This window comes from Ornithorhynchus anatinus, chromosome 16 (assembly GCF_004115215.2).
Source record: "Ornithorhynchus anatinus isolate Pmale09 chromosome 16, mOrnAna1.pri.v4, whole genome shotgun sequence".
NCBI lineage: Eukaryota > Metazoa > Chordata > Mammalia > Monotremata > Ornithorhynchidae > Ornithorhynchus > Ornithorhynchus anatinus.
In genome coordinates this window covers 2,429,860-2,445,488 of record NC_041743.1, presented here as the reverse complement: position 1 = coordinate 2,445,488, position 15,629 = coordinate 2,429,860, and the positions used below count along the sequence as shown (strand labels likewise).

Below are 15,629 nucleotides of genomic sequence, written 5' to 3'. Positions count from 1 at the left end.
AGTAGATGAGAGCGGGGAAAAGGAACCTCGAATTAATGTTGTTCAAGTTGTCCTCGCTCGGTTTACGAGTTTGCTTTCCAAACCCGGGCCTTCGGTGACGGGACGACAGCTACGCCCGGGAAACCGCGCGGCCTCGTTGCGAAGGCCCGGGAATCCGAGGACCTGGGTTCTAATTCCACCTCCGTGCTGTCTGGCAGGTGGCTTCACTTCTCCGGGCCTCAGTTCCCTCAACTGCAAAATGGGGATTCAATACCGGGTGCTCCCTCCTACCTGAGCCCATGGGGGACTTGATGAGCTTGTATCTCCCCCAGTGCTCAGTAGAGTGTTTGGCACATAGTAAGCGCTCAACGAATGCCACAATTATCATTATTGGTGGAAAGGCCTGGAAGGCAGAGGATTTGGGATCCTCTCCTGGCTCTGCCACTTGTCTGCTGGGAGCAAGTCACTTGGCTTCACTGTGCCTCAGTTCCCTCATCTCTAAAATGGGGTTAAGAGTGTGAGCCCCCATGATTAACTTGTATCCACCCCGGCACTTAAAACAGTCCTTGGCACATAGTAAGCTCCTCAACAAGTACTATGATTAATATTATTATGATTATTAGCAGACTGGAAGTCCTTTGAGGGAACTGCTGATTCTTTTAGACTCTCTGCAGTTATGTACAGAGAGAAAATACTCAAAACATACTATTGATGATCGACAGATTAGTCGATAGATTATTACTCCTACATCATCACTGAAATTCCCAGGAAAGAGATCGAGACCCTCAAGGGAAAAGGGAGAGAATTGTTTAGGATTTCTGTTTTTGTTGTTTGTTTTTGCTTTTTATTCCAGTGAGAAATCCACCCTGGTCCCTACCAACTCTCTCTGGGGACTTCTACGCTTCACAGCTCCTCCCGGAAAAAACCGACATCTCAGAAGAGATAATCTGTCACCAAAAAATCTGCAAATCGTGAGAAACCTCGAGTTCCACCATCCCTGCCCGAGATCCAGCGCGGCCCGTCTGTCTCCCGGACGAGGAGCACAGAACGAGAACGTTTTAATTGAGAAGACACGCAACTCTAAGAACCTTCTGGGTGGTTTTCTGCCCGGCCGTTATATATATTCGGTCGGAAGAACATCCCGGCCTCTGAAACGGCCTCGTTGGGAGCCCTTTCCAGGACGTCCCTTTAATTAAAACTTGCCAGACTTGCGTCAGAGACACCGGAAATACACGGAAGAAGCCTCGGGGAATGTCAACAATAAAAGCTGGGAGGTTTAGGCTGCTTATTTCCCTCTCGTCAACCCATCCACAGCAAGTCCAATCGAAGGACTTTTTCCCCGAAGGGGAAAGGGACGTTTTCCCTCTGACCTTTCGCCATTCGGAGGGTTCCGGGTTCTAACCCTGAGGCCGGTGACCCTCTTTGGCCTCGCGATGAGAGGGAGAAGCAACGTGGCCTAGTGGGTAGGGCCCGGGCCTGGGGGTCAGAAGGACTGGGTTCCCACCCCGGCTCCATCACCTGTCCGCCGGGTGACCTTGGGAGAGTCACTTCACTTCCTGGGCCTCGGTGACCTCATCCGGAAAAACGGGGATGAAGACCCTGAGCCCCATGGGGGACAGGGTCAGTCGTCCAAGCTGCTGAGCTCGTATCCATTCGGTCGTATTTATTGAGCGCTTACCGTATGCAGAGCCCTGGACTAAGCGCTTAGTATCTCTTAATATCTACTGTAACTCGTATCTACCCCGGGGCTTAGCAGGACAACCTGATTACCTTCTATCTGCCCCAGCGTTCAGAACAATGCTCGGCGCACAGTAAGAGCTTAACAAATACCATCGTTACGATCATTCTTAGTGTGCCGGGCCCGTAGTGGGCGCTTCACGAATATCGTAAAGGGGAAAAAGGAAGACTCAGATATCTGTAGCGGCTGGAAAGCGGCCGATGTAGAGGAAATTAACTCACCCCGCGGCTTCGTGAGTCGGAAATGAATTAAGCTCTTTTACGAGTTGCAGGCTGGGTCACGGAGGGGGGTCGGTTTGGTCATCGAGCGGATGTGCCGGGACTCGAACTCAAAGCTGCCCGCTGGGACATGAGGTATTTCACACGTTACTCCCTGCCTCAAATGGATTGAACTGCCGAGCAGAAGGCTGAGTGTAGATACAAGAATCTCCCTGTAATAACGATAATTGTGGTATTTGTTAAGCGCTTACTATGTGGCCGGCACTGTTCTAAGCGCTGGGGCGGATACAGGCGAATCGGGTTGGACACGGTTCCTGTCCCACGTGGGGCTCAGAGCCTCCATCCCCATTTGACAGATGAGGGAACGGAGGACCAGAGAAGCGAAGCGACTAGCCCGAGGTCACACTGCAGATAAGCGGCGGAGCCGGGATTAGAACCCAGGACCTTCTGACTCCCAGGCCCGGGCTCTGCCCGCCGGGCCGCGCTGCATCACGGCTGGACCGCTGACACCCTCCACCTCCCTGGAACCTTTCCACCTCCTGGCATCCTCTCATCTGGAGGAGAAGGAAATGACAACCCTATCCGATCGGCGATGGGGAGATTTTTAACCTGATTTGCGAACAACCCGCCGCCAGGAAAATAATTCAACTCCAGGCATGGAAACCCATTTCCCATTTCCTCCCCGGGAATAAATGAAGAAGGAAGGAATGGAAGACTCATTAAAAGCCATTATCGATCCAGAAACGGTCTACATTGAGCGCTTGCTACGTGCAGTCCCTGTCATTCAGCCGTATGTATTGAGCGCTGACTGTGTGCGAAGCCCTGTACTAAGCGCTTGGGAGAGGACAGCGTAGCAGCACATAGACACATTCCTGCCCTCCCTTGGTCTAAGCGTTTGGGAGAAGACACCAAAAAACCAGAATTGGCAGACACGTTCCCCGCCCGCAACGAGCTTACAGTCTAGAGGGGGAGACAGACGTCGATACGAAGAAATAAATGATTTATAAAATAAAATTTAAAGATATGGAGTTGAGGGAGGGGCGACTAGCAGGTGCTCGAAGGTCACAGATCCAAGAACACAGAGGCCACAGAAGGGAGAGGGAGCCGGGGAAAAGAGGGCTTAATCAGGGAAGGCTTCTCGGAGGAGACGTGACCTTAATAATGACTGTGGTATTTGTCGAGCGCTCACTATGTGCCAGGCACTGTTCTAAGCGCTGGGGTGGACAGAAGCAAATCGGGTTGGACACACCCCCTGTCCCTCATGGAGCTCACAGTCTGTAAATCTCCGTTTCACAGACGAGGGACCTGAGGCCCGAGAAGTGAAGTGACTTGCCCAGGGGTCACACAGCAGGCACGTGGCGGAACCGGGATTAGAACCCACGACCTCTGACTTTCAAACCCGAGCTTTGGGTGGAGGGAACACAGACCTGGGAGCCGGAGGACCTGGGTTCTAATTCCCCTGTGACCGGCCGTGTGACCGAGGGCAAGTCACTTCACTTCTCGGGCCTCAGTTTCCTCCTCCCCCAGATGGGGATTCAATCCCTGGTCTCTGTCTTTCTGGGACCCGATTACCTTGTATCTACCCCAGCGCTCAGTACGGCGCTCGACACATAGTAAGCGCTTCGCAAGTTCCACAGTCTTCATCAGTATTATTTCCGCCAGGCCACCGCGCTCCTCAAGGAAGGGAGGGAGGTGGGGTGGACAGGTCTTGGCCTCCAAACGGTGTCTGTGAGATGCTTCCTCCTAGTCAGGCCCTGACATTCACGCAGTTGACTGGGCTCGAACCCAGGCCCAGCCCCACCTAGTACAGAGTCTCGTGCCATGAAGCAGCGTGGCTCAGTGGCGAGAGCCCGGGCTGGGGAGTCAGAGGACGTGGGTTCTAATCCCGGCTCCGTCACTCGTCCGCTGTGTCACCTCGAGCGAGTCACTTCGCTTCACTTTATCTGTAAAATGGGGATTAAAAGTGTGAGCCCCACGGGGGGGCAACCTGATGACCCTGTACCTACCCCGGCGTTTAGAACGGGGGCTTGGCACATAGTAAGCGCTTAACAAATGCCAACATCATTATTATTATTATTAATATTCCCCTGCCATGCCAGCAGACTGGAATCTCCCTGAGGGCAGGGATTGTGTCTACTAATAATAATTACGGTATTTATGAAGCGCTTACTCTGGGCTAGGCGCCGTACTAGGCGCTGGGGTGGATCCAAGCAAATCAGGTCGGGCTCCCAATCTCAATCCCCATTTTACAGAAGAGGTCACTGAGGCACAGAGAGGCGAAGTGACTTGCCCAAGATCAAACAGCAGACAAGCGGAGGAGCCCATGACCTTCCGACCCCCGGGCCCGGGCTCTAACCCCTTGGCCAAGCTGCTTCCCACTCTATGGTCCTCTCCCAAGCGTTCAGTCCAGTGCTCTGTACTCGGTCAGTTGTATTTATTGAGCACTTACTGGGGGCAGAGCGCTGTACTAAGCGCCTGGGGAGAGGACGACATTATAACAGACACGGTCGTCGCCCACAAGGAGCACACAGTCTAGAAGGGGAACTCATTCAATCGTATTTACTGAGTGCTTCCTGTGTGAACTGTACTAAGCGCTTGGGAGAGTCCAATACAACGACAGACACATTTCCCTGCCCACAACGAACTCTACACTGGAAGCTCCTTGAGGGCAGGGATTATGCCCGCTGACTCTGAGAAGCAGCTTGGCATGGTGGAGGGAGCCCGGGCCTGGGAGTCAGAGGGTCTTGGGTTCTAATCCCGGCCCCGCCGCTCCGCTGCTGTGTGGCCTAGGGCAAATCCCTTCGCTTCTCTGGTCCTCCGTTCCCTCGTCTGTAAATTGGGGACGGAGGCTGTGAGCCCCACGTGGGACAGGGACCGCGTCCAACCCGATTTGCTTGGACGACGATACTGGTTAAGCGCCTACTATGTGCCGAGCACTGTCCTAAGCGCGGGGGCAGAGACAAGGTAATCAGGTTGTCCCGTGCGGGGCTCACAGTCTTCATCCCCATTTTACAGATGAGGTCACGGAGGCCCACAGAAGTGAACCAGTCAGCTGACGGGTGGCGGAGCCGGGAGTAGAACCCACGACCTCTGACTCCCACAACCCGGGCTGTATCCGCCCCAGCGCTTAGTACGGTGCCTGGCACGTAGTCAGCGCTTAACCGAGACCACGGTGATAATTATTATTCCCTAAGCGCTCAGTCCAGTGCTCAGAGGAAGCGTTCGATCAATACCCACTGGTTGCCACCGACGGATGGTGTTGGGGGGGGGGGGGAGGTAACGGCCTTATAAAAGCCCCTCATTCTGGATCCTCCTCCGCACACCGCTCTCGGGGCCTAACGTCTAAGCCATCCCTCTTCCCCGGTGTGTACGTGTGGGGGTGTGTGTTGAAAAAAGCCACCGGGCTCTGAGTGTACGTCAGTGTCTAGGGGAGGGGGGTGAAGGGGGACTGGGGTGAGAGGGACGCGAGGGGAGGGGAGGCGACGTCCCCGATTGGCCCAGGACAAGACGCCGGGTACCCGGAGTCGGCTATAAAGCCGGCCGGAGCAGGACGAGGGGTCAGCCTCCCGCCCCCTCGCAGGGACCGCCGTTCCTCGACCTCCCGCTCGGCCCCCCGGGCCCGGCCGCCTCCGGACGCTGTCCTCTCCGAGATCTGGGAAGGGGCCAACCCGACAAGATGTGCAAAGGCCTGGCGGCCCTGCCCGCTTCCTGCTTGAGAAGGTAGGGGCCGGGTCTGGGGGGGCCCTCAGGCCCGTCTCCCCGGCCGGATGGTTCTCCCGCTCCGTCCCTGGCTCTGAAACCGGTTCTCCCGGGGGGCCGGGGCGTGGAATCGCAACCCCGGGACCCTCGTCTGGGGGGGACGGGGGCGGCCCGCTCTAGGGAGACGGCGGTTGTCAACGGGGCCTGGTGGGTAGAGAAGCGGCGTGGCTCGGTGCGGAAAGAGCCCGGGCTTAGGAGTCCGAGGTCGTGGGTTCGAATCCCGGCTCCGCCACCAGTCGGCCGTGTGACCCTGGGCAAGTCGCTTCGCTTCTCTGGGCCTCGGTTCCCTCACCTGTCCACTGGGGACGAAGACTGGGAGCCTCACGTGGGACGACCTGATGACCGTGTACCTACCCCAGCGCTTAGAACAGTGCCCGGCACCTAGTAAGCGCTTAACAGATACCAACATCGTTATTAGAGCCCGGGCCTGGGAGCCGGAAGGACCTGGCTTCTCATCCCGGCTCCGTCACTTGTCTGCTCTGTGTCCTCGGGCAAGCCACTTCCCGTCTCTGTGCCTCAGTTCCCTCCTCTGGAAGATGGGGATTAAGAGTGTGAGCCCCACCTGGGATATCCTGATTGCCTTGTATCTACCCAGACGCTTAGAACAGTGCTTGGCACGTAGTAAGCGCTTAACAAACACCGTCATTACTATTCTTCTTCTCCGGGCCTCATTTCCCTCATCTGAAAAATGGGGATGAAGACCATGAGCCCTACGTGGGACGGGGACCGTGCCCAACCCGATCAGCTCGTATCTCCCCAGAGCTAAGAACAGCGCTCGGCGCACAGTGAGCGCTTAACAAGTACCGGGCTCGTCGTTATTATTACTATTACTATTATTTGGGCCGAGGGCCGGGGGGCCGTCCACGTTGCTCGATGGATTGGCTGCTGGGTCGGTGCGGTGTCAGGGGCAGTGCCGAGCACCGGGCCGAGCACAGTGCCGAGCGCAGCGTCGGAGGGATGGAGTCCCGGGCGCGGCGTTAGGGCGGACGAAGGGAGGAGCCGGGATTAGAACCCGGACTCCCACGCCCGGGCTCTAACCCCTAGACCGCCCTGCTTCTTTCCCGCTTCTAGATGATACCGGGGGGCTCCGACCGGTCAGTTTGGGAGCCCCTTCACCCAGCCCCCTGTAAAAGGGGGCTGAAGACTGTGAGCCCCACACGGGACAGGGATCGGGTCCCGCCCCATTCGCTTTTTATCCTCCCCGGCGCTCAGCACAGCACCTGGCCCACAGTAAGCGTTTAACCAACAGCCCCCCGACCCTCAACCCTCCTTGGGCCCTCTCGTCTCCCCGCAGCGCGAAGGACATGAAACATCGTCTCGGCTTCTTGCTGCAGAGGACGGACTCCTGCGACCAAGGGGCTTCTCACGGCAAGGCGGAGAAAGCCCCTTCCTCTGCCAGGTGAGAGTCCAGCCCCCCCGACCCAGGGAATGACCCCTACAGAGGTCATCGACGTCCCCCCCGGAGCGGGACCCTGAGGGGTCATAGAGTCCATCCCCCTGCCTCCACGCCGGGCCCTCCAGTCCGAGGCGGGGGGAGTCTCTGGACTGGGGGCGAAATTCCCGAGGGCCAATCAGAGATCATTAATAATAATAATACCTGTGGTATAGATACACCTCCAGAATAATTGTAGATGGAATTGGAGGATTCCGGGAGAGAGGCGTCCGTGGAGTCGCTATGGGTCGGAGATGACTCGACGGCAGAAGACGAGATCTTGTTAAGCGTTCCCCTGGCGTGCCAGGCACTGTACTAAGCGCTGGGGTGGATCCAAGTAAATGGGGTTGGACCTAGTCCCCGTCCCCCGTGGTCCCTCGTGGGGCTCACGGTCTCCATCCCCGTTTTACAGACGGGGGAACTGAGGCCCAGGGAAGTGAAGGGGCTTGCCCAAGGTAGCGGTCTCTATCCGCTACACCGCGCTGTCTCTCTGAGCCCTGGCCAGACAACCGAGTACTCCCAGCCGGGACCCCAGTCTGCACCCCGAGGCTAGAGCCCGGGCCCGGGAGTCCGAAGGTCTTGGGTTCCAATCCCCGCTCTGCCACTTGTCCGCTGTGACCTCGGGCGAGTCACTTCACTTCTCCGGGCCTCCGCGACCTCATCTGTCAAATGGGGATGAAGACCGTGAGCCCCACGTGGGACCACCCGATTAGCTGGTATCTACCCCAGCGCTTAGAACGGTGCCTGGCCCGTAGTAAACGCTTAACAAATATCATCCTGGTTGTTATTATTATAAAATCCCGTGTGATGAGGGAGGGGGAATCGGCTAGGAAGGGGGAGAGGGATTCAGGGATTCGCCCCCCTCGGATCGAGTCTCCCCGGCCTCCGGCGTCCGTCCCCGCAGCCGGAGCCGGGCCGGAGTTGGGGGAAGCCCGGCTCATCCCGTCCAGGGGAGGGGAGGGTCCCTCCCGCTCCCTCGGCCTCGGTGGGACCCACCCGGGGGTCTGGCGGGGGCCGGGTCCGACGCCGTGGCCCAGGTGTGAGGGACGGGGACGCCACGCGGACCCAGGGTGTACACGGGGCGTGAGGAAGAGGAAGTCGACCGGGACCAGGCGGGCCGGTGGGGGCGGGAGGCGGCCGTCCGGAGCCCCCCGGCCCCCCGAGATCCTCCTGACCGTCCTCTCCCTCTCTCCGTGGGGCCGCAGGGTGAGTCGGGAGGAGGCCAGAAGATGGGCCGAGTCTCTGGAAAACCTCATCTCCCACGAATGTAAGTAGCGGCTTCCAGGGCTGGGGGCCGAGCGGCAGGGGTCGTCTCCTTCGGGAGGCCCCGCGGGGAAGGGGGTCGAGGGGACCCGGGGGGTGGGACGGGAACCGTTCCTCTCCCCGCTCACCGGCCCCAGGCCTCGGAAAACGCTGAGGAGACGGGGGACTGGGAGGACGCTGCCCAGGAGAAGCTGCGTGGCCCAGTGGGTGGAGCCCGGGCCCGGGAGTCGGAAGGACCCGGGTTCTCATCCCGACTGTCTGCTGGGTGACCTCGGGCGAGTGGCTTCGCTTCTCTGGGCCTCAGTTCCCTCATCTCTAAAACGGGGATTAAGACGGCGAGCCCCGTGGGACGGGGACTGGGTCCAACCTGAATAGTCTGTATCTACCTCAGCGCTTAGTACAGTAAATAGTAGATGCCTAACAAGCACCATAAAAAAACACACACTCACATATTACCGCCACCCACATCACCCATCACACACACCTACTCATTCCTTCATTCCTTCATGCGTATTTAGTGAGCGCTTACCGTGTGCAGAGCACTGTACTAAGCGTCCCCGACCTATCACACATCCCACTCGCCCTTCATCCTTCCAGCCATCATACATCGCACGCGCACACTCACTCCCACCCTCCCTACACGCACGCACACAGACACGGTTAATAACCCCCTCCGTTCCCCGGCCCGGCAGGCGGTCTGACGGCTTTCCGGGCTTTCCTGAAGTCGGAATACAGCGACGAGAACCTGGAATTCTGGATCAGCTGCGAAGACTACAAGAAAACCCCGTGTCCGGACCAGCTCCGCCCCAAGGCCAAGAAGATCTACGAAGATTTCATCTCGGTGGAGGCGTCCAAAGAGGTGTGTGAGGCGGGGGGCCGGGGCGGGGGGCTCGCGGGGTCCCGGAGGGTGGGAGGGATCCGATCCCCGGGTGTCCCCGTCTGCCACAAGGATGATTCGGACCCTGCGACGTCTGCCGATTCCCCTAGCCTCCCGACACGAGCGGCGTGGCCTAGTGGGTAGAGCCCGGGCCCGGGAGTCGGAGGAGCCGGGTTCTCCTCCGCTTTGTCCGCTGCGTGACCTCGGGCAGGTCGCTTCACTTCTCCGGGCCTCAGTTTCCTCATCTTGTAAAAGGGGGGGATCGAGACCGCGAGCCCCCCGGTGGGGGGGCCGCCCGATGGGCCTCTAACCGCCCCGTCCCGGCCCCGACCTCCGACCTCAGGTCAACCTGGACTCCATCACCCGGGAGGAGACCAGCCGGAACGTGCGGGAGCCCACCCCGGCCTGCTTCGACGAGGCCCAGAGGAAGATCTTCCGCCTCATGGAGAAGGACTCCTACGGCCGCTTCCTCAAATCTCCCTTCTACCTGGGCTTGGTGGGCCCCGCGGGGGGCGAGGAGAGGAAGGGGTCCCGAGCCCGGACCCCGGCCTCCAACTGGCCTGCCCTGGTGTCCCAGTGCGCCTAGGCGACCCCCCCCGAGCCTCATCGCCCCGTCCGCCCTCCGCGCTTCGCCGAGGAGACCCGTCCCCCTCCCGCTGACCCTCCCCGGACTGCCCCTCCCCCAGCCCGCGGGGGTCTCCGTGCCGTCCCTCCCACCCAGTAGGAGCAGACTGGGCTTCCCAGCTGGGGGGCGGGGGGGGTCACCCTTAATAATAATAACCGTGGTATTTGTTAAGCGCTTACTACGTGCCAGATACCGTACTAAGTGCTGGGGAGATACAGCAAATTAATTCATTCGATTGTATCCACTGAGCACTTACTGTGTGCAAAGCACTGTACTAGGCGCGTGGGAGGGAATAAAAGAACAACCAGCAGACACATTCCCTGCCCACAACGAAGTCACAGTCTAGAGGGTCGGACACGGCCCCTGTCCCCCGTGAGACTCGCAGCCTCCATTTTCCAGATGAGGGAAGTGAGGCCCAGAGAAGCGAAGCCACTTGCCCAAGGTCACCCAGCGGACGAGTGGAGGAGCCGGGATTAGAACCCACGACCTTCTGACTCCCGGGCCCGGACTCCATCCGCTCTGCCATGCCGCTTCTTAGGACGGCTCGACGGGAATGGGGGACCCTCTCTTTTGGGGGGTGGGGAGGGGTCCCCTGACCGGAGCCATCCTGAAGGCTGACCCGCCCCCCCCCCGGTCCTCTCCCTTCGCCCCCCCACCCTAGACCGCCCCAACACTGCCCATCCCGCCTCTCGCCTTCTTCTCCAAGCTCCGGCTGCTTTACGAAGGCGGGGGATAAAGAAAGACCCTCGGAGAAGACCCTCAAAAATTCACACGGGGGGGACCCTCCCCTGGACGCGGGCGTCGTAGCAACCGAGGCTGGACCCGGAAGACGGCAAAATGGGGAGGGGGGTGCTGAGAAGAGACCCGTCCCCCCCATCTTATTCCTCCCCCGACCAACAAGGAGAGGCTCGGCAAATCTTCGCCTCGCCAGCGTGCGGAATACTTGAACACCTGTGTCCCTTTTCATTATTTATACGACTCTGTATTATAAAACGGCTCCCGTATTATTATAATAATTTCCATTCGACATTCTTGTCCGACAGGGCCACTCTCTCGTCACGGGGCGGGAACCTACCTTAAATTCATTCATTCGTTCGTTCAGTGGTATTTATCGAGCGCTTACTATGTGCAGAGCACTGGACTGAGCGCTTGGAATGGACAATTTCCATGGCATTTACCGAGCGCTTCCAGTGGGCAGAGCGCTGGACTAAACGCTCGGGAGAGGACGATAGAAGAGTTTGGAGTCGCGGCTCCTACCCACAGTGAGCTTACGGTCGATGGTGTTTACCGAGCACCGTGCTGAGCGCTTGGGAGAGCCGGTGTGCAGCACTCTCTCCTCACCAAACACGATCTCCGTCCCACGGGGGGCTCGGGGCCTGAGGGAGAGGGGCTACGTTTTAGAGCTGAGGAAGCTGAGAGAGGTGAAGGGACTAGCCCAAGGTCACACAGCAGGCTGGGACTCGAACTTGAAGGGGAAGAGAGAGAGAGAAAGAGATCGTGCGTGTGAAGAGAGGGAAGGAATTGACCGGAGGCGGTCTCGAGTTCAAAGAGGTGGGCATTTGTAGAAACCGGCAGGGGCTTCCCGTCTCTCCCTCCTGCTCCCCCCTCCCTCGGGGGTCTCCATGTCACCCCCGGGCCGCACAAATGACCCCCCACTCATTTCCAATCGATCAGTGGTATTTATCGAGCACCTGCTGTGTGCAGAGCACTATACTGAGCGCTTGGGAGAATCCGACTGACCAGACTCGGTGGCCACGTTCCCTGCCCACAACGAGCCGACGGTCTAGATTGGGGGGCTCCCCCAGGAGTGGCCGAGAGAGCCCCTCCAGACCCCGCTTCGGTCAGGAGCCGAGGTAGATCCCCCCCCCCAGGAGAGGGAGGGGGTGGATGGGAAGCTCCCGCCATGCCAGGCTTTGCGCCCCCGGGCCCTCTTACCGAGCGAGGGGCCTAAAGAGGGACCACCACCAAGCTCATTCATTCATTCATTCATTCATTCAGTCACTCTGGGCCGAGCACCGTACTCGTCGCCTGGGACGATCTTCCCATCGATCAGCGGCCGTGGGTGTCTCCTCCGGGAGGAGCGCTGTGCTGAGCACTCGGGAGAGCGAGAGGCGGTCGGTCCACCCGATCCCTGTCCTCCAGGAGTTTCCAGCCTACGGTGTGCGGAGCACCGGGGATCGGGTAGACGGGACCCCGGCCCTCAAAGAGGCGACGGGCTCCCGAGGGGCCGAAGCTTACGATCTTCTGTCCCTCCCCCTCGCTTCACTTCTCCGGGCCTCGGTTTCCCCCTCCTCCCCCCCACCAGATTCCCAGCTTCCATCTCGAGAGAGGCCAATCACGTGCCCCCGGCTTCTCGGCCTGGTCTCCGTCCTCGATTCCTCTCTTTGCCCGTCCCCTCCCACCCCAACCGCCCCCCTCCCAGCCCCAATCTCACCCCCCCATCCTAAGAGCTTACTATGTGCCAAGCGCTCTGCTAAGCGCTGGGGGAGATAAGACAGTCGGATCAGAGGAGCACTGTGGCTTAGTGGAAACGGCCCGGGCTCGGGAGTCAGAGGAGTCAGAGGTTCTAATCCCCGCTCTGCCCCTTGTCTGTTGTGTGACCTTGGGCAAGCCACTTCACTTCTCCATGCCTCAGTTCCCTCATCTGTAAAATGGGGATTCAGACTGTGAGCCCCCCTGGGGATAACCTGATAATCTTGTCTCTCCCCCAGCGCTTCCAACAGTGCCTGGCACAGTTAGTGCTTAACAAATATCATCGTTATCATTACTATGATCATTCGGAGAGCTTCCAGTCTACGCTGTGCTGAGCGCCCGGGGGAGTCCGATAGAGCGAGGCGACCCGATCCCCGTCCTCGAAGAGCTTCCTGGCTACTGCGGGCTGTGTTTGCTAATTAAATGGGAATGACTGAATGACTGAACGGAGGGGGTGTGACCCCGGCCGCGAAGATGGCCCCCTACGCCGGGCCCCAGAGGAAGTCGGCCCGATTCCCTCCCATTCCGTCACGTCGCCGCTCCCGGGCCCGGAGCGGGCCCGGTCGGCGGATGAGAGGGCAGGGGGCGGCCGGGCTGTGGGAACGGGGCCGCCGACCGGAGGGACGGCTCTCCGAGGGCGACCCCAGGGCCGGCGGGGGCCTGGGACGGAAGAAGCTATTCCTGGCTCCGTCCCTCCTTCTGACTTTCAGGGGACTCACTGGGGGACCAAACTCTCCTTTCTCCCTCTCCGCCCGCGGGAGAGAAGCGGCGGGGCTCGGCGGCAAGAGCCCGGGCTTGGGAGTCGGAGGTCGCGGCTTCTCAGCCCGGCTCCGCTGGGTGACCTCGGGCGAGCCGCTTCACTTCTCTGGGCCTCAGTTCCCCCCATCTGGAAAATGGGGATGAAGACCGGGAGCCCCAACGGGGGACGACCCGATTACCTTGTATCTCCCCCAGCGTTTCGAACAGTGCTTGGCACGTAGTAAGTGCTTAATAAATACCATCATTATTATTACCAGACTGCCCATTGCCAATTTCCGGCTCCTTTCTCCCTCGATCGACCCGTCGCCCGATCGATCCATCTGGAAAGCGGTGTGAACCAGTGGAAACGGGCCTGCAAGTCGGAGGATCTGGGTTCCAATCCCGGCTCCGCCGCTTGTCTGCTGGGTGACCTTGGGCTAGTCACTTCACTTCTCCGTACCTCAGCTACCTCATCTGTAAAATGGAGATGAAGACTGCGAGCCCGTGTGGGACAGGGATCTGATTAACTCGCACCTGCCCCAGCGCTTAGTACAGCGCTCGGCACACCGTCAGCCCTTAATGACTCCGACTTGACTCCTCTGTCCCTCAATCACCTCGTCTGTAAAATGGAGATGAAGACCCCGACCCATGTGGGACAGGGACCGCGTCCAACCCGATTAACTCGCATCTCCCCCAGCGCTTAGAACGGCGCTCGGCACATGGTGAGCGCCGAACAGATACCTCAATTATTATTATCATCGTTATTATCAATCACCCGTTCTCCGGCATGAGGGCCCAGGCTCCAATCCCCCACCCCTTCCTTCGAGGAAGCTTCGCTCTAGGGCCGAGATCGTCCGGGGTTGAAGATGGCGCCCGCCCTTGGATTTTTGAGGGAAGAGAAAGGGAGGAAAAACCAAGAAGCCAATAGAGAGTAGAGCTGTAATACCTTTATATGACGGTTAAATAGAAAGTTACATGCACACGACTCGCGTAGGGCACCCGGAAGAGGCTTTTTCAGGATTAGCCACACCCGGGGGAAAGAGTTGACCCGATTCCCAGATGGAAATACCCCCTAGCCGAACGTCTGATCGTGTGCGAGACCTGGATCCCATTTTGACCTCTTGAAATAGCAATTTATTCAGGCAATTTCCCCCATTTTGTTCCTCCTCGGGCACCTTGGAGGAAGAGGAGGGTGTGCTTTCTGATTGGCTTCGCCCCCCCCCACCCAAGATGCCGGGTCCTCTCATTCCCTGCATTATCCGATCCGAAGTGAGATCGCTCCCTCTCCCCCATCCCCTCCGCGGGAAGTGGCCCAGGATGACCGTGGCCCCGGGGAGGAAGGGGTCAGCTAATGGGGCATTACGGGAAGGCCCGGTCCACCATTATGAAAGGGGTTCAAATCCCGGGGTCCAAGAACCCCCAACGCCCCCAAGTCTGAGACAAAGAATCCGCCTCACGACCCTCCAACCCCACACGGCAGACATTATCCATCAGACCAAGCTCCGCTTCCGGGCTCGCAGCCGAAAATAGCCCCCCAGCTCCGTCCCGATCGGGACTACCCTACCTCGGGTTATAATGGGATTAAAAGTCATTCTTCCAAGGTACTCGGTCGAGGCAGACTAAGTTAAACGTAATGTGCGTCGAATATTACCGTGAGTAAATAATTTTCCCCTGGCGGGCAGTGGTGATAATTTGGTGAGGGTACATAAAGAGACGGAAGAAGAGGATAAGAAGGGAAATGAAGGAGTAATTGACGTCAGGGGGCTAGATGTTTGCAAGCTTCTAACGCCAGCCCGTCAGCTCCTCGAGATCATTTCTGCCACGCCTACTGGATGCTCCCCAGAGCTGAGTTGAGTGCACGAAAAAGACCGTCAGCTCCTCCGAGGCAGGGATCTTGTCTATTAACTCGATCGGACCCTCCCGAGCGCTCAGTACAGTGCCCAGCGCAGAGTGGACTGCCAGCTCCCTGAAGGCGAGGGTGGTGCCTATTAAGTCGACTGGAATCTCCCAAGCGCTCGGGACAGCCCTCGGCACCCAGTAGGTGCCCAATCAATGCAACTGATTGATTGATTGACTGGGGGAGAGCCTCCTTTGACTGGATCCCAGGGGAACGCAGGGAGTGGCAAAGAGGGATGGAGAAGGGGAGAGGTTCGGGATCACCTCTGAGCCTGGTCGGGTGAATTCCTAGCAATCCTCGGAGCTAAGGGCCTTTCCTCGGTGACCACCAGGCGCGGTGAGCGCTGAGCGGCTGCCCCCCAATAGCTGTCCGGTGCCCGATTATGACCTCCTCATCTTCAGCTGCCAGCAGACTGACCTTTGACCCTTCCGGGAAGCGGCCCGCTCTAGCAAAACCAGCCCGGGCCTGGGAGCCGGAAGGACCTGGGTTCTGATCCCGACCCTGCCACCTTCCTGCTGTGCGACCTCGGGCGAGTCACCTCAATTCTCGGTGCCTCGGTTTCGCGTTCTCCCACCCTGTTAGACCGCGAGCCCCGTGGGAGACGGGGACTGTGCCCGCCCTGATTATCTTG

The 15,629-nt window shown here is 59.0% G+C and overlaps 1 protein-coding gene across 2 annotated transcripts; it reads left to right on the top strand.

Annotated features, from left to right (window-relative positions):
• Nucleotides 1-5,506: 5,506 nt before the first annotated feature.
• On the top strand, nt 5,507-10,076 carry RGS4 (regulator of G protein signaling 4). 2 transcript variants are annotated; one of them, XM_029081115.2, is made up of 5 exons: nt 5,507-5,655; nt 6,989-7,093; nt 8,332-8,393; nt 9,082-9,248; nt 9,610-10,076. In XM_029081115.2, the coding sequence occupies exons 1-5, from the start codon at nt 5,612-5,614 to the stop codon at nt 9,850-9,852; spliced, it is 621 nt and encodes a 206-aa protein (XP_028936948.1). In that variant the 5' UTR covers nt 5,507-5,611; the 3' UTR covers nt 9,853-10,076. The 2 variants fall into 2 exon arrangements, with proteins under 2 accessions (XP_028936948.1, XP_028936949.1); XM_029081116.2 differs by lacking the exon at nt 6,989-7,093.
• Nucleotides 10,077-15,629: the final 5,553 nt, after the last annotated feature.

What these genes read in the sequence shown, in the direction of transcription:
- RGS4 (XM_029081115.2), top strand. Translation starts at nt 5,612, where the DNA reads ATGTGCAAAGGCCTGGCGGCCCTGCCCGCTTCCTGCTTGAGAAG. An exon ending in AAACCTCATCTCCCACGAAT is followed by an intron (nt 8,394 to 9,081) that starts GTAAGTAGCGGC and finishes CCGGCCCGGCAG; the next exon opens with GCGGTCTGACGGCTTTCCGG. An exon ending in CGGTGGAGGCGTCCAAAGAG is followed by an intron (nt 9,249 to 9,609) that starts GTGTGTGAGGCG and finishes CTCCGACCTCAG; the next exon opens with GTCAACCTGGACTCCATCAC.